We start from the raw sequence: 26,680 nt of genomic DNA on the forward strand, positions 1-26,680 counted from the left end.
CCCTTTTGTCTTTGTTTAGGATTGCATTGCTTGGCATTCTGCTACCAATGTATTTTCACAGAGATGGCTTTGCTGTTCATCCATCAGCAGGGAGTGTAATTAACTGTGGGGCCTGAGAATGCACCTCTGATCAATGGATTGTGTCGTGGAGGTAATCTGTGTGGAATCTGCAGAGAATTTGTGAGCAGTTGAATGCTCTGTATCTAATTGCCAGCCCCTGCCAGATTCTCCATGCACTTAATGAAGCACAGAGGCGAGGGGAGTGCTTGCTATGGGCAGTTCCACCCTCCAGAGACAGCTCCCGTGTTGGATCTGTTTCGCTATTGATAAGTAATATTGATCAAGTTACAAAGGTGAATATGCTGTCCTTGGCATCATAACTCGTTCTGCATAATTGTATCTTGTAACTCTGCAATGTTTGATCTGCTTTGCGAATGGAGGCAATGGAAGAGGTTAAATGGGAAGCGTTCCTTCTGGCGCACCAGCCGGCCGGAGCAGATTTCTGCCTGGAGTTCTCACCCAAATCTCGCTTCTGCAGCACCACACCACCCGCTGGCTGCAAAAACAAATATGCGAGGTTGAGTTTTTCACCAGATTGAGCTGATAGTGATGAAAAACATGCCTGTTAAATCTCTGGGGTTTTTTATAATTGGGGAGAAGTATATCTGAGACAGATGGGAAACTGCAGTGACCTGTGCAGGCTGCAAACTCCTCCACGAGTGACAGGCATGGTATTGATCCTTTTTTGTTTCAGCACTTCACCATCAGAGGCACATTTTTGGATGCCTGGACTGGCTTGAGGAGTCTTTTCCTCCCTGTTCAGAAACAGCTGATAGTAGTTGGAGTGAACTGGTCAGGCAGAAATCCTTTGCCAGTTGTAAAAAAATAAAACCAAACTAAACCAAAACAAACAAAAAATTCCAGGGGAAAAAAAACCAGCCAAAAGAACAATAGCCTGAAATACAGCTACTTAGTGTTGCTTGAGTTGCTTATTTGGAAATTTCAGGGACCAAACTCTGGCATATCTGCAGGCAGGAGCAACTGAACTACTTTTTCCCTCCTTGCTGATGGCTAGTGAGTCATTTGTGCTGAGGTAAGATGGGAGTCCAGTCTTTCAGTCCTGCTGCACCGCCAAGGCTCCTGGAAAAGCTTTGTGCAGTGGGACTTAGTGTCTCCTTAGCAGCTGAGCCTGCAGCTTTGCTGCCCCACTGACAGCACTGGGCAGCGCTGTGTGATGATGACCGAGTCTGCGTGCTCGTGACAGATTTTGGGGCCGTGCTGGTTATAATGCAAACACTTCCACTTGCACTGGGTTACCAGCCCTCAGGCCTGGGAACATCTCGTGCTCATGCCTCTGCCCCTGACAGCACTGGATTTGAACTGGCTGTGCGTAGCAAAAGAATCCGTTTCCCTGTAGCTCTTCTGCCCAGTTGTCCTTTTCCTCCCCCCTCTCCCCCTTGTTCCCGATATGATGGCTGGGAATTGTTCCATCTCCCTTATTAAAGACCTTTTCCCAGTAGAGGCAGCAATTGGCGTGACCCCCTTCTCTCATATTTGCATGGCCTAAAAACCCCAAAAGTGTCATTTCCCTTGACGGTGTGACTTCCCCATCGTGTGAGGAAGGCTGTATTGTGTGTCGGTGGCTAAACACACGCTGGCCTTACATAGGCAGGGCAGAGAGCGGTGGTGCATGGTGGGGCTGTAAGCACTGCAGATGTTTCAGCTGTGCAGACTTCATGGTGCAAATTTCCAGACGTTCCCTGGGGAAGCGGTGTTTTGAGCTGGAAGGGAGGAGAGCAGACGGGAGAGCGGGATACAGTCACGCAGCCCTGAAACAGAGCCTGCTGTCGAAATAGGGATTTTCCCCTTGGATCTCCACCGCTCCCTGGTGGATGGAGCGCCAAACACATCTGGCAGCTCCATCCCTTCACGCCTCACCTGGACAGATGATGAATGAACACTGCAGCCTTGCTGTGCTCTCTGGCAAAAAGGGCATTAGGAGCTGGCTGCAGGATGCTTTTCCCAGGCGCTTCATCTGTGCGTTCTGCCTTTGCTTGGGGTCAGTTCTTGGCGGGGTTGTGTCTTGTTTCTTGTAGCTCCTTTTTCTGGAGGCCTACTCTGAACTCATATATAAAGAGTTAATTCCCTGTGAGTCCTGGTCATGTTCCCAGGTCCTTGACATACGCAAGTAGGTGTTGTCATGCTTCATAGAGCGGCTCTCAAAGAGTAGCAGAAAGGCTTGGGGAACACAGCGTTGTGTGGTCTCAGAAGGTCATTTTGCCTGTCACTTCACTTTTCCCCTCCGTGTCATGCACATGCTTGCTCTTCGTGTGTTTTCTTGGGGATAAGAGCTACTCTTTCTGTGTGTTTGCCTCACAACTGATACAGAGTCACAGAGTCATCTCAGTTGGAAAAGACCTTGAAGATCATCCAGTCCAACCATTAACCTCACACTGACCGTTCTCAACTCCACCAGATCCCTCAGCGCTGGGTCAACCCGACTCTTAAACCCCTCCAGGGATGGGGACTCCACCCCTGCCCTGGGCAGCCCATTCCAACGCCCAACAACCCCTTCTGCAAAGAAATACTTCCTAAGAGCCAGTCTAACCCTGCCCTGGCGCAGCTTGAGGCCATTCCCTCTTGTCCTGTCGCTTGTTACTCCATTAAAAGAGACTCATTCCCACCTCTCTGCAACCTCCTTTCAGGTCTCCCCTCAGCCTCCTCTTCTCCAGACTAAACACCCCCAGTTCTCTCAGCTGCTCCCCATCAGACCTGTGCTCCAGACCCTGCACCAGCTTCGTTGCCCTTCTCTGGACACGCTCAAGTAATTCAATGTCCTTTTTGTAGTGAGGGACCCAAAACTGGACACAGTAATCGAGGTGCGGCCTCACCAGTGCCGAGTACAGGGGTAAGATCCCTTCCCTGTCCCTGCTGGCCACGCTATTGCTGATACAGTGTGGTTTGCATCCCCAGTGCTGCACAAATAGCCATCAGAGGCTGTGCTTCTGCTAGCACAGTACATTTTTGCAAGGACTTCATCCATTCTGTTTTTAAATGACACAAGGAGTGTCGCTCCCCCTAACTCCCATTGCATCTTCCCCACTGAGTGGATACTGGGATCTCTCTTCTCCATAGCTAACCCAAATTTTACTGTCCTGCAAAGTGGAGAGTAGGACATTGATTTGTGTTCTTCCTCCTCAGATTTGTCTTCACTACTCTTTAATGGGAGGTATCTTTTTAATTCTTGGAGACACTTTCAGTGTTGGGAGTCTTGAAAAAAAATCTCCTTCCTCCTTGGTTTTTAATCCCTTTGAGTATGTGTAAGCAGTGTGGTGTCCCCTAAGTGACCTAAAGAAAGTTAAAGATCTTAGCAATTTTAGAATATAATAAAGTTTTGACTGAGCTGGGAGAAATACAAGAGATTAAAACAAGACCATCCATTTTGAGATCCTGACCCTACAGCTGCTTCCTGTAGATTTGAGTGTTTGTATCTTTTCACATTTACAGGATGGGCATTGCAGAAGAGTGAACAAAGCACGGTGCTGGGAGCGAGGACTCTTGGGTTCTTCTTTGCCTCTCTGTTGTTGAGCCACAGAGGAGAGTCAGTTCCTTACCACTTCAATTTCTGCCCCTGTAAATAGGGATAATGTCAGAGGCTTGGAGTTGCCCTCTTAGAAGTGATGGGTCAGTCTGGAGAGTGATTCTGGGCATTTGGTGCTGGAGATCTGTCTGTCAGGTGAGCAGGACATTGAGGTGCCTTGCAGAGGAAGATGCAGATACGTACCTGATTGTGGGTGTGGGGTTTTTCTTGTGTCTTCTGCACCCTGTTCCTGATCCGTGCGTGCAGAGTAGCTGTGATTGCTGTGAGATGTATATGGGTAAAACCTTTGCCTCAGACCAGGCTGGCAAGAATCAGAACATGCAACAGCCTTTCCCCAACCCTAACAAAACATCTGTGCTGTGATGTTTGGGCAGTGGTCTCACGGGCATGCTCCACATGATCTTCTGCCTGTGCTGCAATAAATGCAGGAATGGGGAGGACAGATCAGGGCGATGGGCGCACGTACAGCAGGGCTGAGGTCTGGGCTGAGCATGCCACTGAAGAGCCTGCCAGCAGATGAGCACGTCCCCCGTGAGTCAGGATTTAGTACTGTGTTATTAGAGATGACACTGCGAGATTGCCGTTGGCAGAACATCATTTACGTTGACAGTTGTAGCAGCTTGCTGCAGCAGTGTCCCAGGAAATGTATTTTTCAGCCAAATATTTGTATGAAATATGATAACAGGGACAGAGCTTGGAGGCAGCTGAAACACCTTCATGTTTTTTGTTCTTTTGGTGTTTCTGTTGCAGTGGCTTGCAGGTACCAAGGGAGAGCCTGGCTCAGGCTGCTGGGACCTGGGTAGTTCCTGCTCCAGAGGGCTGTAGGAGAATGCAGCTATTGAATGGGATGAGCTTTGGGGATGGAGGGGAAGGTGGTGATGAAGTGAGCAGCACTCGCAGTTGGCCACCACCTCGCAGAAACAGACATGCTGTTACCACAAGTGGATTTTCAGTCCCTGCATGTGCGAAAGACGTGCTGGATGCTGGGTTGGCGCTCCGCCTGGGCCCTGACAACATGTGCTGTGCTCCCCTTGCAGCTTTGAACACGGGTACCGTGCAATCTGGGGACGGGAAAGTTGGGATTCAGGTCAGTGCTGCTCTGGGCTGACCTCCCTGACCGCAGCCGGGCATTGATCCCAGTGTGTGTGCTGCCGTTGATGGCAAAGGGCAGCGTTTGCAGAGTGGGGTGATGGTCCCGCCTGGTCGGGGTGGTCGTCCTCCAGCAGGAACCCACGTGGCAGGGGCAGCAGGGCCCTGTGGTGGTGTCGGGGAGAGCTTCCACAGCTGTGTGTGTGACAGAAGGCTGCTAAAAGCTGTGCTTCTAGGAGGCAAGAAGGTCATGGAAATGCACCGAGAGAGAAAACACAGGGTGGGATAAGGCAGCTGTATCTTTACTGTGAGTTGTTGATTTAACCAGCAAGTGATGCTTCACCTCTGGAGAAGGGGACGTCCCACTTCCTGCCCACAACTGCTGTGTCCCCATTACTTGTGCCTCTTCTGCTGGGCACAGATCTCTGTCACTCCTCCCTCTCTTCTTTTAGCATCCTGTTTTTCTTTGCCCTCTGCTCTCTTGCTTTACTGACAGTTAAGCAGGGAACTGCTCACCACTTCACATCCCAAAAGCTCAGCCACGAGGACTCTGTTTATGTGTGTTTCAAAGCTCCAGCTTCCTGGGCAGCAGGTATCTGAAGCTGTTTGCATAATGCATCTGCTGGGTTGTGAAAATGCTCTTGATCCTCCACTGTGGCAGTGGATGCTAAGCAAACCACTGTAAGTGCGGCTCCAGAGAATGACAAGATCAGGGAGGAGATACACAGCATTTCCAGCTTAATAAATAATAGGTCATTAAAGCTAGAAGTGACCTTCTGCTTAACATGAGCTGTAAACTTCCACTCCATCTCCCTTTTACTGAGCCTAGCAATGCTAGTGATTTCAAGCATGCATGGAACAGGATTGAGACCACAGATTTTGGGTGAAACTTGTGAAGGGCTGGTGCAGACATGTGTCAGGCACCCACCCAAACACACAGCTCCCTCCTTGGCTGGAGTTCGTACGGGGCCAGCATGCATCACACCGCTCGCATCGCTGAGGGAAAGCTTCTCGTAGCTCAAGTGTCAGCAGCCGGTTCCCAGGAGCCGGAGGGGGAGTTTCAGCTCAGCTGTCTGTGAAGTTTGGTGGGGCTATGATATGCCACGCTCCTGACAGCTCTAGCAGCCTGCGGTGACAGAGGGTTTGATACAAAATTCAGAGCCCTCACCTCCCATTAAGCAGAACGGCTAAGCCCAGGATTGGCACCGAAGTGAGTGGCAACAGAGGTGTCAAGGGTAATAGAGCAGAACAAGGGATATATGGCTGGGAGTAGGTGAGCTGTTTCCAGATCCTGAGGGGGAACTGGTCTCTCCCACACACAACAGTGGCTGTGCGTGATGTTTGGAGCTGTCAGATATGGCCAGGCTTGTGTGTTAGAGGCAGCTCTGCCTCCAATTCCTGAAGACCAGGAATGGTGGGATTCAGGGATGGTTTGCAGTCCTCCAGTGTTCTTCACATGCATCTCTTATGAGTTCAGATCTGCTGCGCTTTTGAGGCTTCCTGAAATGAGAGCTGGTGTTTGGTAAGGCTTGGACTGAAGTGGGATTTAAGCAGTTGGCTCCATTCAGTCCTCCTCTGAGAGTCTTTCATGGTGGTGTAACCCTGTGGTGCATCAGCACATCTGCACTACAGGGATCACACCCGGCCTCTCCCGGAGGGTACTGAACAGGCTGTGCCTGCATGGTGAGCCTGGAAGGGAGCTAAGAATAGAGATCATAATTAGGTCAGCAGCTTGCAATGGGCTCCAGGACAAGAAGGTTGATATGGTTGGGTTCCTGATGGCACTTCTTAATTATTAATCATCTGTGTTACAGCAGAGCCTCAGTAGCTCTCTGAAGTCGAGGGCTAGTGGTGCATTGTGGCACTTACAGCATCCTAACAGCTGCAGTGAAGATGTTGCAAGTGTCCAGAGGCATAGCAAAGCTCACGGTCACGTTGCTTTAGACACGGGACAGACATATGGAGGAGGCTTGTCCCTGTCTCAAAGACCCACCAGTATCTACAGGCCTAGTGGTGCTAAGGAACAAGAATGGGGTGAATTGGCCCAAATCATGGGGGAGGCTGAATCAGGAGCTGAGCCGTGCTGCTCCAAGCTCTCGCTTGGATATCTTGGATGCCAGGGATCTCTCAGGACACAGTTGGGAGTTTGCCTTCAGTAAGTGAGAGATGTTCTTGCCCAGCTCTATTTCCAGTGCAGCCAAAGGGCAATGCCACATGGGTTGTGAATGAGAGTGAGAAGCAGGAAAAGAGAAGGAGGATGGGATAAGGAGGGGCAGGTGGTGTTTCCAAATACCGTGTCTTCAGGCACAGCCTTAGACAGATCGGGGCTCTCTGCGACACTCAGCAAGAGTCCAGCCGAAGGGCTTTGACAGAATCTGTGAATATCACTAATGATCTTTCCCCATGGAAAGCCAGCTTTCCTTCCAGACTTTTCCTAGAAAAACAGATTTTCATTGTCCTGAGTTAATGCAGATGCATCCATCTGCCTTTAGTTCTCCCTTCCAAGTTGGCAGTCTCCGTTTGCTGCCAGACTGTGTTACTGTAGGCTCCCAGCATGTTGTGTGTTTGAAGCGTAGCTTGTAGGAAGCATTCTGCATACTGGCATCAGGGACACCACACTATGAGGTGGCTTCCCATCACGTTTCTCTTTTCAAAGCCGTGCATGACAGTAATGTGAGTGGCCATCTCTGGCAGACGGAATGGGGCAGAGCACAAGCCCTGGTCACAAAGAAAGCAGGTTGTGTCCTTCTGCACAGCCCAGGGCCTCCAGCCTGTTCCCTCTCTGCTGTTGCTAGATGTACGTGAATTGCAAATAGATCTGAGGTTGCAAATAAATCTGAATTGCAAATCAATCTGATGAAATAGGTGTCAGCCCCTGGGAAACATCAGCCTCTGAGCACAAGAAGGAAGTTATTGGAGTGAAATGGGTCCAGTCACAGACACAAGGTGAGGTGACTGAATAAGGAGGAGTTTCGGGCCATGTGACCTGTGAGCCAGAAGGGTCTTCTATTGACTGTGTCTCTGTCTCGTTTCTGTGCAAGAGGTAACAGAATATCTTTACCTGCCTTACAGCTTTTTTCTTGGAGATCTCTCTTGCATCACCCTGGAAGGTGATGTGCTGGCCTCTGAAATGACAAAGAGAGCTGGTGTAATGATGTTTAAAGGAGTGTTCCCACTGAATCCCAGAGGTTGGCAAGCTTAGGGGCCATTTGGTGTTTTACTGACTTGGGGGTGTGTGTCTATATTTAAATCTCTGATACTGTGGCTTTTCTTAAGGGTCTTCTGATACTTTCTGGCTTTTACTTTCGCACCTTCATTTCTGTGAATTAGCTACATTACGAACTCTGAGCCGATGGAGTCATGGAGATGCTGAGACATGTGCCCACAGCAGCGCAGTTAGTGGCAGAGACCAGCGGGGACTCTTTCTCTTGAACTGCTGGACCAGAGCCTGACCCTGCTGGGGAGCTGGGACATCGTTCTGGCTGGTCAGGGCTGAGGCACTGTGCTGGAGCTGTATGAAGGATTGATGCCTGCAGCAGCCAGACAGGTTGAAGGACTGGAGCAGCACAGGTCGCATCAAGGATGGGGTCTGGTCACGTCCTTGTGCTGTTGAGAACAGCGTGTTGCAGTAGCATCGGTGTTGTCAGCTGTGGGATGTGCCTGGTGTAGTGTGGTGGTTCCTGTTGCAGTAATAACTTTGCAAAGCATCCTCTTGCAGTCCTTGTGTTTCCTGTCTGTACTCCCAGGAGCTGCTGGGGAATGGCTGGGTCTTGCAGTGCTTTAAGGGCTCAGCTTGAGTAACGTAAGCTGCCTGGGTCTTAGAGTAGGACAGGGAGACTGCTCTGCCATTCTCCAAACTGCTGCAGACACTGAGGTACCTCTGCTCCCTTCTTCACTTCTTTTTGTTGACCTTCCATCTGATCTAGAGGCTTAATTCCTACTGTACACTGAGCGACTTTCTTTTAAGCAGTTTGTTTGCACTAAGGTCTGTGAAAATGAGAATGGTGAAAGGCTTATTCAATTAATAGTTATTATCTAAAATTGTGACATTATCAGTGATGCTCCAACACGGTCCTTCTGGTAGGTCTGTGTCCACTGTGCCCTAAGCTTGGGTTTCCTATTGCTCTTCATTCTGGCTCATGGTCTGCTTCTTCTGCCTCCCAGAAGCTCTCTGTGATGTATCTGCAGGCTTTTAAGGATTCAGATGCATGGCCTGAGGTCTCCAACCCTTTGACTGATTTTGGGCCTGTGGCAGAAAGCCAGAAGAGCCCTAATTCTCCTAAGAAGCAGCAGCTCTCTGTGCAGTGGGGCTACAGGGCTGCATGACCGTGGCTGTCAGCATGGCACCTCCTGTTTATTTTGCCTAGCTCCCGCTCGGAGCGGTACAAATGTAGGCACTTCCAAGTGCTCGCTGGGGAAGCGAGCAGGAATTCATCGTGCAGTCTGGCTGGCTCCCGTCCCTTTTGGCGTGATGAAGAGCAGTTTCAAATGCATGTACGCAAACAGAGAGCCAATGTTGACAGCTTTACAGGAAGTGGAGTGGTGGGCAAAGCACACTCCAACTGCTTTGCAGCAGAGCTAAACCGTACCCTGGACATGTAAAACTCTGCACCCTGAAGGATCAAGGGTTTTGGGGGTGGGGGAAGAGCCCCCTAAAAATCCAAGGCAATTCCTGGAAACCTGCCACTACTCAGCTTCTTTCTGGGCTTCTGGTTACACATAGTTCAGGGTGTCAACTTGTGGCTGAGGTAATACATTAAAGGATTTAATTTTTGAGTTGAAATCTGTCAGCTGTATAAAGAAGTCGAGGGGAATGAAAGAGGACTGCCCGATGGCTGCTCTGCCTGTCTGGACTGGGATCTGCGTGCTCCCCAGGCTTCCAGCCACAGGCCACAGAGCTGGGGAAAATGTTTAACAGGCTATTTCTCAAGCCAAGTGAAAAGCAGTTCCTAGAACAACTCCTTCTGCCACACTTGGTGTGTAACACGCTCCGTGGAGAGACACCAGAAGCTGTGGCAGGTGCCGGTCTGAGGAGCGTGTCCAGGTAGTGAATGAACACGGCTCATCCAAACTCATTAATATCTCGTGCTCTCTTTTTTTTTTTTTTTTTAAATCATAGAAGTGTATTTAATCTATTAAATTCTCCATTTCGCATGTATGTATATGCAGACATTAAAGGAGCAGGTTTTGTGCCTGCTATTAGAACTGCAGGTTGCACCATGTATTTTGGGATCTGTTTGCTGACTACTTTGTTGGGGATTTTGTGATAGTAGTTTGAGATACAAGTACTGTATGTGGAGGTCTCTTAGTAGCGCTAAGAAAGTGGTTGAACATCAGTGTTTTAATCATTTATGTATGTTTCTTTGTATGCTGCTTTAAAGATGACAAATGCTGCGTAGCTGCTCTGCTGCAGCACTAACTTAGTAGGAAGAGACTCTGTCCCCATTCCAAAAGGTGGAGATAAATTCTTCCTTGTTCAGCTTTTCATTTAAATGTTTGCATTGGCAAATGCATGACTGGTTACAAAATATTTTGAGGATGTGAGGTAAAAAGACAGTACAAAACTGACTTACTGAGCTCATTTATATTACTGGGCAGAAATACCCCGTTACACCAATACAGCATCGCTTGTGCAATAAAAGCCAGGTTCCTTTTCAGCCTCCCTTCCAGGATGACTTGTGCGCTGACCCAGCTGCCCGAAGAGGGAAAGAAAGGAGCATTTCTAATGGCAGAGGCTGTGGGCATTGGTGCTGCCAGATGCACTGGGACAGCTTTCGCCATCCCAGTACCCAAGCATTGTCAGTGCTGGAGTTTCTGCTGAGGCACACACCTAAAAGCTCCTGCAAGGCTTGTGAACCAAAGCCTGATCTTCTGCAGAGGAGGAGTTTTCTGTGCTGAGAACCATCAGAGCAGTACCAAATGTTTAGTGAATTGAGTCCATAATCTTGAAACGAAAAATCATCCCTCCCCAGCTTCAATGATGGAGGAAAATAGAACTTGGATTCAAACTGCAACGTGGACTAGTATAGCAAAGGTGGAAGAAAAACCCAAAAAAGCAAATGGTAATTTTCAGAAAGGATGCGTGGTTGTGAGAGCTGTGTCTGGGGAGAAGAGGAGACAGCGTTTGACTTGTGATACTGTGGGGAGGCCTGAATTGTCGTGTGTCGGAAGGGCAGCATTCAGCATCTCCAGCCACTTCTGAAAAATCACTGTGCTGTTCCTCTCTTGCCTGCTTTGCTTTGCTTTCTTGTTTGCAAAGCTGTGCAGTGCCGCGTTCAGATGAGAACAGTTATAAAGAAGAAATGCTTCTTGCTAAGCATGTTCAGCTTTGAGATCTGCAATTGTTTATATTGCCCCAAAGCAGATATGTCACAGTGTTAGGATACAGTTAGGCAAGTGTCCTGCCTAGAAGTTTTTACATGCTAGATACCTCCTGTCCCGGGTCTAGTCCAGAAGTAGAAATAAATTGTAGATAAATTTCCAGGACAGTGTAAAGGGAGGAGGGAGGCAGATGTGGAGAGTGTTTTTTCTCCTCTGTGGTTGCTGTTACCTTTCTTCCTGAACAGTCCAGGAGGTCTGTGAGTTGCCTGAGAAAGGGGAGAGTGCTAGGGAGTGGGAGTAGGAAATGCTATGCAAACACAGCGCCTGCATTTTTGAAGGTGTGTGCTTTGCAATGGGTAATTTGCTCCTTTATTGTCTGCAGGATAACAGCAGTGACAGCATTGACTTTCTCTAATGAACAGCTGCTCAGTGCTAGAATCTATTCCCGGAGGAGGCTCGCAGGGATGAATAAGGTTTCATGCTCCTCCTCCGGAGAGGGTGAGAAAGTTCGCAGAACAGAAGATTGTTGCTTGATTGCTGGATATCTCCAAATCTTGAACTGCTGACAGCTGAGAGCTGAATGTGTCACCATGCAAGTCATGTTTAACCTTCCAGCACTTTCGCCGAGGCAGGGTGTTTATGAAGTCAGGAGAGAGGTGTTAGTTCCTGTCCAAGAAGTCATCCTCTTGTCATTGCAAACAACCATCACAAATTGGCTGAACAAAAAACATTTTCTTTCTGTTGCACTGCCTGAATTCTTCACTGATACTTTGCACTAACAAGAGCAGGGAGGGTGGAGAGGATAGTTGATGCATTGCATGGGTGCATTAGAGGCAAACCCAAGTTGTAAACTCTTGGAGTTCGAAATCACTGACATATGTTGTAACTCAGGCTGTAACTTCAAATAATCATTTTGAGCTTTGTCCCAAGCAGCTCCCCATGGTGCCTCCCTTCACATCCCTGCTCACAGTTCCCCTTCACTTTGAAACGATAGATTGGGTCGTTAGAGGTTAGGCAGCCTGTGTGCTGAGATCTGTCTGGCAGGCTCGCTTGCTGCTCAAGGTTCCCTGTGCTCCTCTCCCCACCTCCTTTTGGTTTTATACTACACTTGATCATAAGCGATGTGTTATATTTCCTCGGTGCCTGCCCACTACCTGGCCCTGGAACCCAGCTCCAGACACTGAGAAATGCCCGTGAGGGCAATGGCACAGAGAAGCGGAGCACCCAAATTTGGCCTGACTCCCATCTCATGATAGGGAAGTGGAAAAATGCATAACTTGAGAAGTCTGCTGTAGTGAGTCATTCATATACAATAAAACCTGGGGGAATATTTTGAAATATTTCTGCAGATTATCAGTAAGTTTTGTCTCTTGCTGTGTGATGGCACCCTTGCCATCTCCTTGTGCAAACACAAGCATGTGCATGGGTGGACGAACTGTGCAGGAAAAGAGCCTTCTTCTCTGACTCTTTCAGTGCCCAGAGCATTTCTCTCAGTCCTATGCGCTACTCCGAGTCATCCCAGAGCTGCGTTTGGCACCCTACAGGCGTTTTTTTCAGTAAGAGAGGGTAAAATCAATCCATCTGATTTAGAAGGGCAGACAGTCCACAAAGGCCATCAGTGACAGTGAGTGTTGATACGAATCCATGGGTTGTGCCTTGGGCTATGCAAAGCTTTTGCCTAGAGCAGCTTTGCTACTCGGAGAAACAAAACAAAGCTGGGGGCAAGGGGGGAATCTCAAAGATGAAATTTTAAATAGCAGCACTGTGAAAGCTTTTAGTACCACAGAAAGGACAGCATGGCGCAGGTGCATTCAGTGACCTGTTTTGTTCAGGCAGTGAAAGATGTCTTGGGAACTGCAGCTCTTTTTTCCTCTGGTTCTAACAATATTCCCTCTTGACCTGAAATTATCTTAATGGCAGTGGAGACAAAAAACTCACGTTGGTTTTACTCTTTGATGTTCGTTGGAATCCCCTGTGTGGGGGTTTTCCTGGTTAGCTTAGTGCTGTTCTTGGAAACTCTTCAAACCAAATGAAACCCAGTTCGTAGCAGTTAACCTGTGATCCACCCTGTCCAACCAGCCTATTGAGATAACAAGTGAAAAATGTACTCTAAAGGGGGCTCAATTTAAAGAGGGGCTTGACTTGTAGACTTGCTCTGACAGACCCACAGTGAAATACAAAGCTGGAGAAGAAATGCGTTTGTGTGTGCAAGCAGTATATGGGGCATTCATCCATGCACACACCCAGGAATGTACTGGGAAAGCAAGCAGAACTGTTTGTTTTTGTAATATAATTTCAATAATAATCAGTGGCAAACAGATGTGGGGTCTGGGCTAATATGTTTTCCCAATAGTTTTTCAAGGCTGAAACCAGAGTTTTGGCCAAGGGAGAAGAAAGCAGAAATAGGTGTCTGAGCTACAGATCCCTATGGCTGTTACTGCTCTTGGTTGTCAGAGAGACCTTGAGTCTGACTGTGAGGAAGCCCTGATACCACTCTCTTTCTACCTTCTGCAGAGTAAGTATGGAGCAGTAGCCAGTTGTCAGCCCTTTGGGTCACCAGGCCTGGTTTCTGCTGGCTGGTTACCCGGCCTTCAGCGAGCTCCTTGCTCTTTCTCTTCCAGAGCACCCAGGGTGCGGGACGGGCAGCACCAGAGGGAAGGGCAGCAGGCGGTGCTGCTGCGGGACTGTTCCGGGTGAGTGTGGTGAAGTGTTTCGCTGCTCCTTCCCCAGCCAGGAGAAATGCAAGGAAAGGTGAACCTTTAGGCTGTGCTTTTACAGCAGCGGCTCTGCTAAACCAGGAGATTGCAGAGCTGGGCTCCTGGGGCTCTTTCAGAGTGAGGGTTTGTGCAGCTTGTAAAATCCCTCTCCTACTGACTGGCAGCACTACAAGACAGCTGTCTAGGGACCAAGTGACATGGGACAAGCGCCTTCACGTGAATTTTCTATAACCTGTAAGGTGCTTTTGCCAGCCAGCACCTGGGACCATGCACCTGAATGCAGGAGACGAATGTTTAAATCAGGTTTGAGGAGCTTTTTCTCTTCCTCTGCCCTGAGCTTGGTAGAGAAAGCTACTTGGAAATCTGGCACAGAGTGTATTGCCATCTGGCTGGTGTTATTTTTTGCTCTAAATTTATTTTTTCCCCCAGCACTGCAGAAAAGGGCAGCTTTATGCTCACAGACGTGTTTCAGCCATGTTCTGCCCAGCAGGTACAGCAGCAGCCGGTGGTGCTGGATAAAGAAGCTCACTCCTGTGGTAGGCTGGAAGTCTGTCCCCATATACTCCTGCTCCAAGGGCCTGGAGTGTAGGCACTGCTGCCCTGTTCATTTTCATCAAAAGCTGCCATGGCCCAACAATGGGTAAAGGGTCTCCAGGGTGGGCAGATGAGGCCTGCTGAGGCCTGTGCAGGGTGAGCCGGCCCTGAGCCTGGGGTCTGCGGAGGTGTGCGACTGTGTCCAGCCATGGTGCCAGCCCCTCAGCAGAGAGCAACTCCTCCCCTGGCTCCTTTGCACCTCTTTCCCTGGCTCACTCTTAAAACCAACCTCATTACAACTCGTTGGGTTCTCTAGTGTCTTCCCAGCACTGTGGCCTTCCCTGTAATGGCTGCTGTAAAAGCCTTTTCCTTTGCTTCTGATGCTTTCTTATGTGTTTCCTTTCAAATCCTGGCTGGAAAGCTCCTCCTTGTTCTTTATCCAATGTTGCCTCAACTCTCTCTGCTGTATAGGGTAGAGAAAGGGTAGAGGCCTCGCATTAGCAATGTGCTGAGCATCCTCACCCGTCCGGCTGGGTCTCACTGGAGTCCCTGTGCTCAGTTGTTTTGCAGGACTAATGATTACTCATGGATTTTAGTGCTTTGCTGAACTCGAGCTGGAGTTAAAAGAAAGCTGCTGTTCCAGAGTCTTGGGTTTTTCTGATCCTTCAGCTTACATGCCCATTGTGGAAGCTTTTGTGCCTGTTTTTACATTAAGCCCATTTTCTGTCTCAGTAGTTCTTGAGCCCAGCCTTGGTGCCTCAGTTAAGAGTGGCCAGGACTTTGATCTGTTTCTCAATGAGGCCTCTGAATCTATTGTCTGATGTGATTTCTTCCTGTCCCTGTTCTGTCCCCCAAGTTTTCCTGCTGCAGCTGGACGTGATGGCTGTTAGGCTGAAAGCATCTGTAGCCATGGACAATGTGATCAGCTAATGTACATGAATGTAGCAAAGCCCTGGGCAGCCCACACGGTGCTGGAAGCACAAAAGGAGATTGTACGCTCCAGGCTCTCTGTGTAGTCTACTTGTTCCACAGGAAGGAGGGTGGCTGGCTTAGCTTTTCCTTCGTGCCCGGTGGCAGCTCTTACTGCTGGTGTTTGCCCAGGGCTGGGGTTGCAGTTTAGTGTGGTCCAGCCTTGCCCCAGGTTGGGGACCATGGGCGCTCCTCGGTCTCTGCTTCCATCTGCTGGACAAGCTCTGGCTCCTGCTCTCTCCCATTTTCCCTTGGTGCCGCAGGGATTTTACTAGCTCCTTTTAAACTGTGCTCACATAATACTACAGATGGAAATCCCTTTCACTCGTGTAGAGGCTGCAAGAAAATTTCAGTGTTGAACCAACTCTCTTTGGCAAGACTTCTGCACCAGAGCAAATGGCAGTGAGCCTGGGGATGGGCAGAGTGCAGCGCATTCGGTGCAGCAGTGTGTAGCCTCCTGCCACTGCAGGCAGGCCTATGTGCTGAGGCCAAAGCTTCTCTGGTTTATATTCACAAGAAAGTCAAGTACGAAAGAGTGTTGCTTGGATGCCACATGAATGGCCAGTGTGAGTCAGGCCAGAGGTCCAGCCATTGCGGTGCCATCTCCAAAAGTGACCACAGAAGATGCTAGAGGAAAGCATGTAAAAAAGGCAGGGAGGATGTGGTGTTTTCCTTGGATATCTCCCTCAGCATCTGGGAACATCTTGGGCTGGGGACTGCAGTGAGACCTTTGTATTTACCAGTTCCAGTAAATGTGTCCTTCATGAGCTTGTCTGAACCTCTTGGTTTTGAACGCTGCAGCATCTTGAGACAGCAAGTTTAACTGTGTGCTGTGCAAAAAGCTCCTGCTTTTCTTTGTTTGAGACGTGCTGCCACCAACTTTCTCTGTTGGGTCATGGGAGCACCTGGACCAGGCCTAAGAATTTCTTGTGCTACATGACTCCTCTGCAGCTATTTCTCCTTTCATGAGAACAACAACAAAGGCGTCTGTCAGAGTTAGACATATTTGGGAGAGCTGGAAGAACAGGGTTGCTACTGTCAAGGGTCATGAACAGTCTGGTTTGCTCAAGAGTGCTCCGGTTGTTTTTATCTGACAACAGAAATTTGGCCACTGGAAAGGCATTTCCTTAACCTTCCCTTAACCTCTGCTCAGCAGTGGGCAGACACAGGCAGAAGGTTCATTTCAAGCAAAAAAAATCCCCATCCCGTTCTCAAGACATTGTGCAATGAAGCCTGTAGATCTTCCTGTAAGCACTCCTTTGATTTACATGTTGGCTGTTTGTCTGTGCACGTAGAAGCTAATAACTTTATCTCCTCCAGATGTGTAATGACTGATTTAGTCTTTGTGCCATCAGGTGAAGGCCTGGACACAGAGGCTTGACCTCTCTTTATTGCACTTTACAGTACAGTGTCTGGATGTTAGAATTTCTTTAACCAAGTTAATAGATTCTTTCTGAGCTGTTACAATGCCTTGGCAAAGGGTGTGTGGTGTTGCTGTTGCTCTGTTTGAGGATAGCGGTGTCTTGTTTTATCTAATTCGCAAACATCCATTTAGCAACAGTCCATGAAGGTGCTAGGTTGAAACTTTATTTATTTTCCATGTGAAAATCCCCATATTAATTTTCACTAGGGTCAGGATGATTAGAGTAAATCTGCAGGGCACCCCTTAGTTCATTTCTTTAGCAAAAATATTGTAGTCATGTAAAAGCAAGACCTGCTTTTCTCCTCCAACTGGGCATGAGCTTTTACCACACATGAGACTACGTGGGGAAGCACGGCCGAGATGTCTGGGCTCTATGTTCTGTGTTTTTCTAGGGACTTTACAATTTGGAAGGACAAGACTTTTCTTTTTATTTTTGACATTAGGTTCCCAGCCAGCAGGAGGAGATGTCACCATCATTGCCGCGCCGGTGAACACCACGGTGGTGGCTGGGGAGAGTGTGGTGATGGAGTGCATGGCAGCTGCTGATCCCACCCCCTTCGTCTCCTGGATACGACAGGGTGAGCATGAGGGACAGAATTCAGCTTTTGTTGTCAAGAGGAACCTGTGGATACTTTATTTTAAAAATCTATTAAAAAGCAGAAAAATCTGTGGGACAGGAAGGGTGCTTGTTACATCAGCTCCTAATGGCTCAGGTGGTGTCGCAGTGTAGGGTGTCCTTGACAAACTAGAATTACTAATTAAATCTAGAAAGATACAAAGCATGCAGTTCACTTTATAGTTGTTTGACCTGTGAAATATATGAAGTTCTAGTGCCTGGGTGCCTTTTGATCTAAATTAGTCATCCTCATTGTATGAGCTTGAGCAGTGAAGGTCACAGAGGTGGGGTCTGGTCTATGCCACTCCTCCAGGGACTCAGAGGTTAGTGGGGGTTCTGTGGAATCTGCCATTGCATTGGAGAAAAAAACTTGGATTATCTTGCAGGATTATAAAACACGGTAAGATCTGTTAATGATTGGAGTGGCTGGGCATGTTGCTGGGAGGTTTTTATTCAAAAATCTTAGTGTGGTCAGATTGGCAATGGAAGGATCAAGAAGATGCTTAGGTCTCATCAGAGGTGTACAAATGAGCCATACATTACCCAGGGCTGATAGCCTAAGTCATGAGTAGGATGCTAGTGTCACTTCACAGAGTGTCACATCCAGAGTTTAAGAGGCTCTGACTGAAGATGTTCCCAGCTCAGGAGTCGATTCTCCCCCAGAAAGGGCTCTCAGTCATTTTCATAAATCGGGGTCATGATTTAAGACTCTCTCCCCTGTAACCATTTATTGTGGTTGGTCTTCAGCCCAGACTTGTCCACAGGCAGTGATTTTAGTGTATATAAATATTTCCTCTTCCCCACAAGAAAGGAGCAAAAAAAATCTCAGAGGATACAACTTTGGAAATCAAATCAGCAAGGATTAAATGTTCTGGCAGAAATGTTTCTGGTTTATCCTGTGCACTTCACAATTGCAAATACTCAGCTTTCCCATGCTAGATCATTTATTCATTGCTTTACTGAGAGCTACTGGTACCTGTAGTAGAGTGGATATTACTAGAGTTAATTATCACTATGAAAGTTTTTTGGATGGGGGGAAGAGGAGGGGGAAGGGACGAAAGGCTGGTGAAACAGTTCCTTGCATGCTTTATTTTAGTGTTTCCTTGGTCCCCCTCTGCTTCCCAGTGTGGACTCTTCAATTAGAAAAGATGGATTAACAGCACTAGCAATTCTGTGTTATACAAGCATGTTTCTTTCCAAGACTTTGTTAAGGAGCAGGCTTGGTTACTGGACGATTAGTCATGTAGGTAACACCAAGGATTGTAACTCCAGGTTGCCACTTTGGCTCTTGCCAGCCTTGGTGGTGTCAGCTAATTGCTACCATCTGGAGTCAGATTTTCAAGCCTCTCTAGTGCAAATGGGGTGCACAGATTTTCTCCTCCTCTGAGCATGCAGCCACTGAACTGTGAGGCCATCTGAAGACCCCCAGGATGGGTGGAGGGGGCAGAGGATCTGATCTCAGCTGCATTCCCTGCTGATGGTGCTAAGTAGGTGCAGCTGCTCACAGTGGAGGTGGGCAGCTTGCTTCTGTCTGGAGATACAGGCTCAGCTGAATCTGTGGGAGGTAAAGGCAGGCTAGTGCTGAGTTTTTGCTGTCTGAAAGACATCCGTGCTTCTGCAGGTGGAGAGGGACAAGGTCTGGTGTTGCACAGGTACTGCACAAATTGGCTGGCTCTCCCAATCTGCGAACGTGTGCCAGAGCTGGCCATGGGTTCCTGACCTCCCGTCCAAGCCTTTCCTTGGCCAGACTGTGCTTGGTCCATACTCTGTCCCCGGCTCTTGGCTTTGTTCCCTCACACTCATTCAGAGGTACCAACGCCATGGTCCCTGTGTTTCTCACATCAGAGCAGTGCTGAGAATAAGCAGTACGCAGCACCAGCCTGCTGCCTTGTCCATGACATGCTGAGGAGCCTGAGGCTATTTGATGGTGTAGGATGGCTCAGCTTCTGACCTGGGAGCTGGAGCCACCCTTTCCTCCCTCCCTACTCAGCAGGGCTGAGCATCTAGCCAGGAGAATGGGGCGAGGGCAGCTCACAGCCCATGTCTTTGACCCAAGCACTGGAGCCCCAGGGAGAACCAGGTGTCTTCCTGATACCTTACAGATCAGGAGCCAGGCTGGGGGCAAAGAATGAATTGGGAAGCTCAGTAAATTTGGGTTCGTGTCCGGGACCCAGAGGAGGGAAGAGCCCCTGAGCTGTTAGTGATTCAGTGCTCTTGCTGACATTTGCGTTAAGGAGTGAGAGGAGGAGGCGTGTGTGTTCGTGCATGGGGGTCAGCAGGCAGATCCAGCAGTTTTCCCAAAATGTGTGTTAGCATAGCTTTCCCTTGAACGTGCTATTCCTAGGGGGTCTCGTTGCAGGCACACCCTAGGCATCAGAGACTATTTTGATACAAAACAGAACTTTCTTGGTTATTACAGGCTAAACTAAACCTTGGGCCAATGTTGGCTTGGGCTGGCTGATGCTCAGTCAAGCACTGAGTGTCCCAGTAGGAATCCTCCTCTGGTCTGGGGTTTGGGATGTGAGGGTCTCTCCACTCCCCAGCTGTGATCCTGGCTCTAGTAGATGCGTTGTTTACAAGCCCTCATAAAGGGCAGCTTGGGGCTCCCTCCCACATTTGTACACGTTTCTCCCTGCAGATGGAAAGCCCGTTTCCACAGATGTGATTGTGCTGGGCCGGACAAATCTCCTCATTCCTTCCAGCCAGCCCCATCACTCAGGGGTGTATGTCTGCCGTGCTAACAAACCCCAGACCAGGCAGTTCGTTACAGCCGCAGCTGAGCTCCGGGTCCTTGGTGAGTAGAGTGGGATAAATTCTCCAGGTAGCTGTAGATTACCTGGACCAACATCCAGGAGCTCCCCAAGAAGTTGCATTTGTGGCCTGTGTTGGGTAAGAAGGAAGCCAGGTTAGAGCCAGGAGGCCCTGAGTTGGGATGGGTCTTGGTGGGAGAGTCACCTCGTTAATTTGGGGTTTAGTTCCTTGTATGTACTGAACCATTTTATGCCTTATTCTTGTTCTCCAGGGTTCCCCCATGGAAATCTGTATCACCAATTAACTTTCAGTATCGTGGAAGCCAGCAGGGAGAACAGCCTAGGATCAGGGAATGCAGCACATGATTGATACAGAATTTATTTTTCCTTTTGGACAGAGTCTAAATTAAGCCTCTAGAGTCTGCCTGGCAAATCCTATCTTGTAAGCAAAGCTGCTACTGAATTAAACATAGCACTGAGTGGGGAGGAGAAGGGATTTGCTTTGCCATCTTTTCCTCCTCCTTCCTGCATTAACTTGTCCTCTCTCCTCCCAGCTACACCCAGCATCTCCCAGGCTCCTGAAACCATCTCTCGCACCCGAGCCAGCACAGCCCGGTTTGTCTGCAAGGCAGAGGGCGAGCCAGCCCCAACCATTCACTGGCTGAAAAACGGCGAGGCCATCCTCTCCAACGGGCGGGTGAAGGTGCAGAGCAGTGGGAGCCTCGTGATCAATCAGATCGGCTTGGAGGATGCTGGTTACTATCAGTGTGTGGCTGAGAACAGCCTGGGCATGGCTTGTGCCACTGCCAAGCTCTCGGTGATCGTGCGGGAGGGTTTGCCCAGCGCTCCCAAGAAGGTGTCAGCCGTGTCCCTCTCCAGCACCACAGTCCTTGTGTCCTGGGAGCGGCCAGAGTACAACAGCGAACAGATCATCGGCTTCTCGTTACATTACCAGCGTGCTGTGGGTAGGTGTTATCTCCGGTGCAACACAGCTGTGTGGCAGGTACCAGACACAAGGCACAGGTTGACTGTTTTTCCCAGTTAGTGACAAGTGTGAGGCAATTCTGGTTAGTTTAGCCCTTTCCATTGCAGGTAAAGGAATTTTCTTGAGTCAGCGTCAGCCCGTGACAGTGCCTGTGGATTAGCTGACATAACTAACTCATGGACCAGCAGTAGTGTGTCCACGTAGCTGAGTTGTCTTGATTCTAGTGGGACCAGGCACTTCTGGAAATTTATTTCTGTTCTTTACTTTTTCCTCCAACTCATTGATTTTTATATGCAAAGGATGTGATTAGTAATGGAAATACTAAACAGCTACATTGTGTACAGGGGTAATCACTAAATTATTCACATCGAGAATCTGAAGTGAAGCACTCTGATCTCTTGGGGTCTGTCTTCCCAAACAGCCAGCAAGCCGATACTCTTGCTGAACTGTTGCCAGAGCTCCTCTGAAAATTAAGCTGGTAACTGCAGCTGCCTGAGCATGGATTAAGGAGCTTGAGTCAAAATGGAGATGTTAACATTGAGGCATTGAATGTTTCTGCCCAAAGAATTCATGTAAGAGATGGGTTTTGTGCAGGTGCTGGGGAAATTGGAGAAAGACATAGTGATTTTTAAGGTGGGTTTATGGACCTTGTGAATTAAGTGATTTTTCGAGGAGTGTCTTGGCAGTTCGCTGACCTGCTGATCAGTGTTTCCTTGGCTCTAGGGACAGACAATGTGGAATACCAGTTTGCTGTCAATAACGATACCACTGAGCTGCAAGTCAAGGACCTAGAACCCAATACCAACTATGTCTTCTATGTGGTCGCATATTCTCAGCTCGGAGCCAGCCGGACATCCTCTTCCATCATTGTTCAGACCCTGGAGGACGGTGCGTTGAATTAGATGGGTACTGGTGCCTAAAAAGTGTTATTGGCCTGTTTCATGGTGAGCACTGAATATGCTATGGAGAATAGTATCAGCTCCTAGAAACCTAAACCTGCTTGCTGCTCCTACAGCTTCTTGTCGGAAGCCCTTTTAAAAAGCAAACCAACTAACCAACCAAAACCAAAGCACCCAGGTCTGATCGTCAGCTTGGGTGATGAAGAGCATGAAAACAACCTCACTGACACTGGGGCCTGTGAGAATCCTGTGGGAACTGCACCTCTGGGCTTTCACCTGGCTAATGTGATATTGCTCCAAACCCAACTCTGGGCCAGACTTGATTTCAACTCTGAAGACAGACATCTATTGCAGTTTGTAGGGGTGGGAGCAGCCTTGAGGTTGGATCCCTTAAGAGCCAGTAGTTTGTGTTGATTTTACCATTTATCATGTAGCGTTTTGCGAGCAGTAAAGGCAGAGTGCCAGAAGGACAGCTGCCCAACGGGGGAGGACATGTGCAGCTTTCAACAGACTGCAGGACAGAGGCAAGAAGCGATGGTTTTGGCAGACCTTGTGCAAGCTCCCGCTATGCTGCAGGGTGCATGACGTGCTTTTAATACTCCTGACATAGCGAACTGCGTGGTCTCATGTGTATGTGTCTGAAGCCTGAAGAGCTGAGTTGAAAGCGTGAAAGCTGCCTGCAGCACAGAGCTGTGATTCTCAAGGGAATGAGGATTCCCAGACTGAAGTCTGGATCTGTGAGCTGTTTCCTTTAGTGTGTCCTTCATGCTCCACAGTACAGCGTAGGCTGATGAGCTACTCTGTGCTAAACCGCCCGGTTTGCAGTGGACACAGGGTCCCTAGGGAGCAGTGTGGCGTGGCCAGCAGGCTCTGATCAGCCTGGTGGCACTGAGCAGCCCATAATCTCCCTCCCCAGACACCCCACTGATGCTCTGAGCTGGTGAAGAGCTGTGGGATATTGGTTCCTCCCCGGGACAGACAGCATGTCACCGGTGGCTGTGGCAGGGCCAAGACCAGGTCATGGCCTCCAGCCAACTCAGAGCTGGCAGAGATGTGTTGAGGTCTTGCTCCCATCTTTACTGACTTCTTCTTGTTGCTTCTGCCCAGTTCCTAGTGCTGCCCCTCAGCTGTCCCTGTCAAGCATGACTCCTGGTGACATCCGTGTGACATGGCTGCCTCCTCCTCCAGAGCTGAGTAACGGCAAGATAACGAAGTACAAGATTGACTACTGCACCCTCAAGGAAGGTGAGGGCAACACCATTTGGGGGCACTTTTGTCTTCTACTCCAGCAGCGTTAACAGCATGTCATGTCGAGGGCAGGAGGTGCAAGGCCGAAAACGGGGGGACCCCTTTTTACCTGAGGAGGGAGAACAGCCTTCTCTTAGCCTGGCTCTGCTGTTGATGATCACAGCAGTGCAGCACTGTGCTACTTCACACTACTTTGAGGTGCCTTTTTCTGTGATTGTGGAGGAGCCAGTGTCCCCAGGGGAATGGCCTGATGCTTGTGTGTTTGTGCTGCCCCATGAATGTCTGTATGAGCAACCCTTTGGTGCCATCGGTGTTTTAGGGGAAGAGGTTTATGCTGGTTGGGGAAGAAGGGTAAATGCATTTGATTCCTTTAAAATGGAGCCTAATAAAAGTGATCCTTCTGGGGAAAAAAAAAAGGCAAGTATCCTGGCCAGACTGTGTTGCTCTGTTGTTGAGTTTGATCCGGTTTTATTTATATTGTCAGACAGTCTGAGAAGCCATCAGCGGGGATGGTAACGTTTACCTATGCTGGATGCGGCTGTTCCAATTCCATGTGTGCTTGCTTTGCAAATCCTTCTGGGTATTTGTTCTTAAAACCATCAAAGCTCTGCAGCTTCTCACTTCCCAGGGTCATGATTCTTGCGAAGAGAAGGACAGGGAATGTGATGAAGTGCTGGACATGTTCCCATGTGTTTGATCTGGATTAGTAGTCTGCGCTGTGACTCCTGGCTCTTGTTTCTTTGCCCTGAGCCTGCATGTGGCTCTGTGGCATCATAAAACCTTGGAAACATTTGCAGTCCAGGGATCACACTCAGCAATATGCTGTTACATAGCAGGGACAACGCTCCCAGCTGAGCTTACGCCATGTGAAGCTGAAAAGCAAGACCTCTGCATTCACCAAACAGGCAATCTGAATCTTTAGCAAGACCAATTAGTTGTTACAGTGAAAATCCCAGACCATTCACAGCATAAATTTCCTGTTATCTCCCTTACGAACTTGGGTGGGCTGAAGAGGGAGTGATAAAACCTCAGTCTGATGTGGGTGAAGGTGTGAATTTTGCAGAAAGCACGGCTGCTGGACAGTTCTGGTTCAAATTAAGGTGAGGATTTAAACACAGCAGTGAGAAGCACTGGAACATACCATCATGTTCTGCCATCACGTCAGCAGCAGCAAGGTTTCTGACAGCTCCCTGCAGGCAGGCTCAGTGGTGCTGAAGGCAACCTGCAGTGCTGAATGTGATAAAGGGGGCTGTCAGTCCCGGTATCAGTTCTGCCCAGTGTTTAGTTCTAGTTTTTCATGGTGGTGTGAGGTTGCCCTGGGCAAAGCCAAGCCAGCCCAGGGCATGCAGACCAGCAGGGGGTAGCCAGGCTTTGTGGCTGCTCAGCTCTATTTCCCTTTGACTGGGAAACCCATGTTTTCAATGGTGTCACCTTGGTTTCAGCAGATCAGGTTACCTCCATTGAAGTGGGTGGAAATGAGACACAAATCACTCTCTACTCGCTCCATCCCAACAAAGTGTACAAAGTTCGCATTGCGGCCAGCACCAGCGTGGGCTACGGGGCCCCTTCTGAGTGGACCCAGCATCGGACTCCTGACAGAGACAACCAGACGCATGGTAGGAGGCTGGGTAATGCCTGGGATTCGGGGCAGGGTGTGCAGGACACTGGGGAACTTGAGGCATAATCAGAGGTACTTGCTTTCATTAGGGAATTGTAACCGTTGGTTTTGGTTAAATCAAAGTACCCACCTTTATCTTTCTGTTCAGCAGCCTGTCTATATCTTGCTGCTTGCCTGGGTAGTGGGTCTTTTCTCCCTCCATGTGCAGCTGTGAAAATTCTTAGAGAAAGAAACAAAAGCCCTGAACTCCCATGTTATGACATTTGGGAGTGAATAGACAATTCTGCCAGACAGAGCTGAGCCCAAGCCAGACTCTGGCAGTGGTTGAAGACTCAGAATATATTGAATATATCTCAGAATACGTTGAGAAACTCCCATAGTGACTTTGTGACATTGTTTTTTCCTATATCACCCAGCTGGTAAAGTCAACAGTAGAGCATAACTGTACCATTCTCCACTGTCAGACGGTGGAGACATCCCACTCACGGGACAGCCTTTCCTCACACCCCTCCCTCACTACCCAGTACGGGGAGAATTCAGTAGAGCAGGGAAATGGAGACAAGTGGCTGAACATTTTTCTCTTGTCTTGTTCTTCTAGTTCCATTTGCCCCGACAGAATTAAAAGTCCGAGCGAAGATGGAGTCTCTCCTGATAACGTGGCAGCCCCCAGCCAACCATGCCCAGATATCTGGGTACAAGCTCTACTACCGAGAAGTGGGCCCAGAGGAGTCCAGCGATGAAAATCCTTTGGATGGTGCTGAAGATGAAAGCTGGGACGTAGGACCCATAAAACTAAAGAAGAAAGTGAAGCAGTACGAGCTGACTCGACTAGGTTAGCTGTTTACATCTTCTTAGCAGTTGGTGTGGAAACCCAGGGTCTGTCTCCTGCACTTTGTAGCAGTCCCGGGTGCTTCCAAGAGGCTCAGTTACCTGCTTGGCTGCAGATATACAGGACCAGGGCCCTGTGAGCTTTTTTAAGAGCACCCAAAATAATTTCTGGAGTGGGGCTCTTGGGGTTTGTTCTAAGCAGAGTTTAAAACAGAAATTTCTGATGCCAGTGTAGCAGGGATTGTATTTTTTAACCAGGGGCTACTAATATACTTAGAATACGCTAATAAGTGGATCTGAATCAATTAGTGTTTTTTATTGTGTCACTATAAAGAGTGCCTAGATGAAAATCTCCAGTCAGGACAATGATCTCTCCTTCCCTGTGTATTTCTAAGAAACTCCATAATTGCATGCTATTTGAAATCTCTCTGTATTAAAATGCAGAGATGAGTTAATTCACAGCATTCTAATTTGGGGTCAGTGTTCTCCTCCACCTCCCACTAAGGGAAAAGGGATAGAAGAGTTGAGTGTCCCTGGCTGGAGAACAAGTCTGCACCACAGTCAGATCTGCCTCCCTGGCTAACTGCGCTTGGCGTTTCCCATAAGGAGTTACGTTTCTAACATCTGATCGTACCAATTAGTTGATTTGCCCATTGATACAGGATGGAGAGAAAGAAGAGAGTCATGGCAGATGCATCCTTGAAACAGGATTCTGATTCTTAGAGTTCTTCCATCCCCTGCTTCATTGCTGTTACTGCCCAGTGAGCTGAGACTGCAGGGCGAGTGTTTCTTGTGCTGGTTCATCGTGCACGTCTGGCATGTATATTATACATGGTGTAAAAACCAGGCTGCAGCACCTGGAAAGACAGTTTGTGTCATCACGAAGTAGGTTTCCAGCTATGTTGCAGCCATCCTGCCACTGAGAGGGTGTTAACAGTTATGAGTTTCTCTGAAGAATTTAGGTCTGTAATTATTGCACTGAGGAAACCACATGTGAACATCATCATGCGCAGCTCTAACCACTGGCAAGTCAGTTAGCGGAGGGACCCGGGAGTGGGCTGAATTGGTTCCAAATGCTCTGG

At 48.7% G+C, this 26,680-nt stretch overlaps 1 protein-coding gene across 2 annotated transcripts in view; it reads left to right on the plus strand.

The window, feature by feature from the left end:
* IGDCC4 (immunoglobulin superfamily DCC subclass member 4) overlaps positions 1–26,680 on the plus strand; it is a 104,989-nt gene that overhangs the window by 54,045 nt on the left and 24,264 nt on the right. The window contains exons 5-11 of one of the 2 annotated variants that reach the window (XM_074837549.1): positions 17,098–17,232; positions 19,909–20,064; positions 20,575–20,985; positions 21,729–21,893; positions 23,012–23,149; positions 24,595–24,768; positions 25,369–25,602. In XM_074837549.1, coding sequence (XP_074693650.1) covers positions 17,098–17,232; positions 19,909–20,064; positions 20,575–20,985; positions 21,729–21,893; positions 23,012–23,149; positions 24,595–24,768; positions 25,369–25,602 — 1,413 coding nt within the window. The remainder of the gene's footprint in view (positions 1–17,097; positions 17,233–19,908; positions 20,065–20,574; positions 20,986–21,728; positions 21,894–23,011; positions 23,150–24,594; positions 24,769–25,368; positions 25,603–26,680) is intronic. The other variant, XM_074837550.1, reaches the window with a different exon arrangement.

The sequence above is a fragment of the Strix aluco genome, chromosome 12 (assembly GCF_031877795.1).
Source record: "Strix aluco isolate bStrAlu1 chromosome 12, bStrAlu1.hap1, whole genome shotgun sequence".
Taxonomy (NCBI): Eukaryota; Metazoa; Chordata; class Aves; order Strigiformes; family Strigidae; genus Strix; species Strix aluco.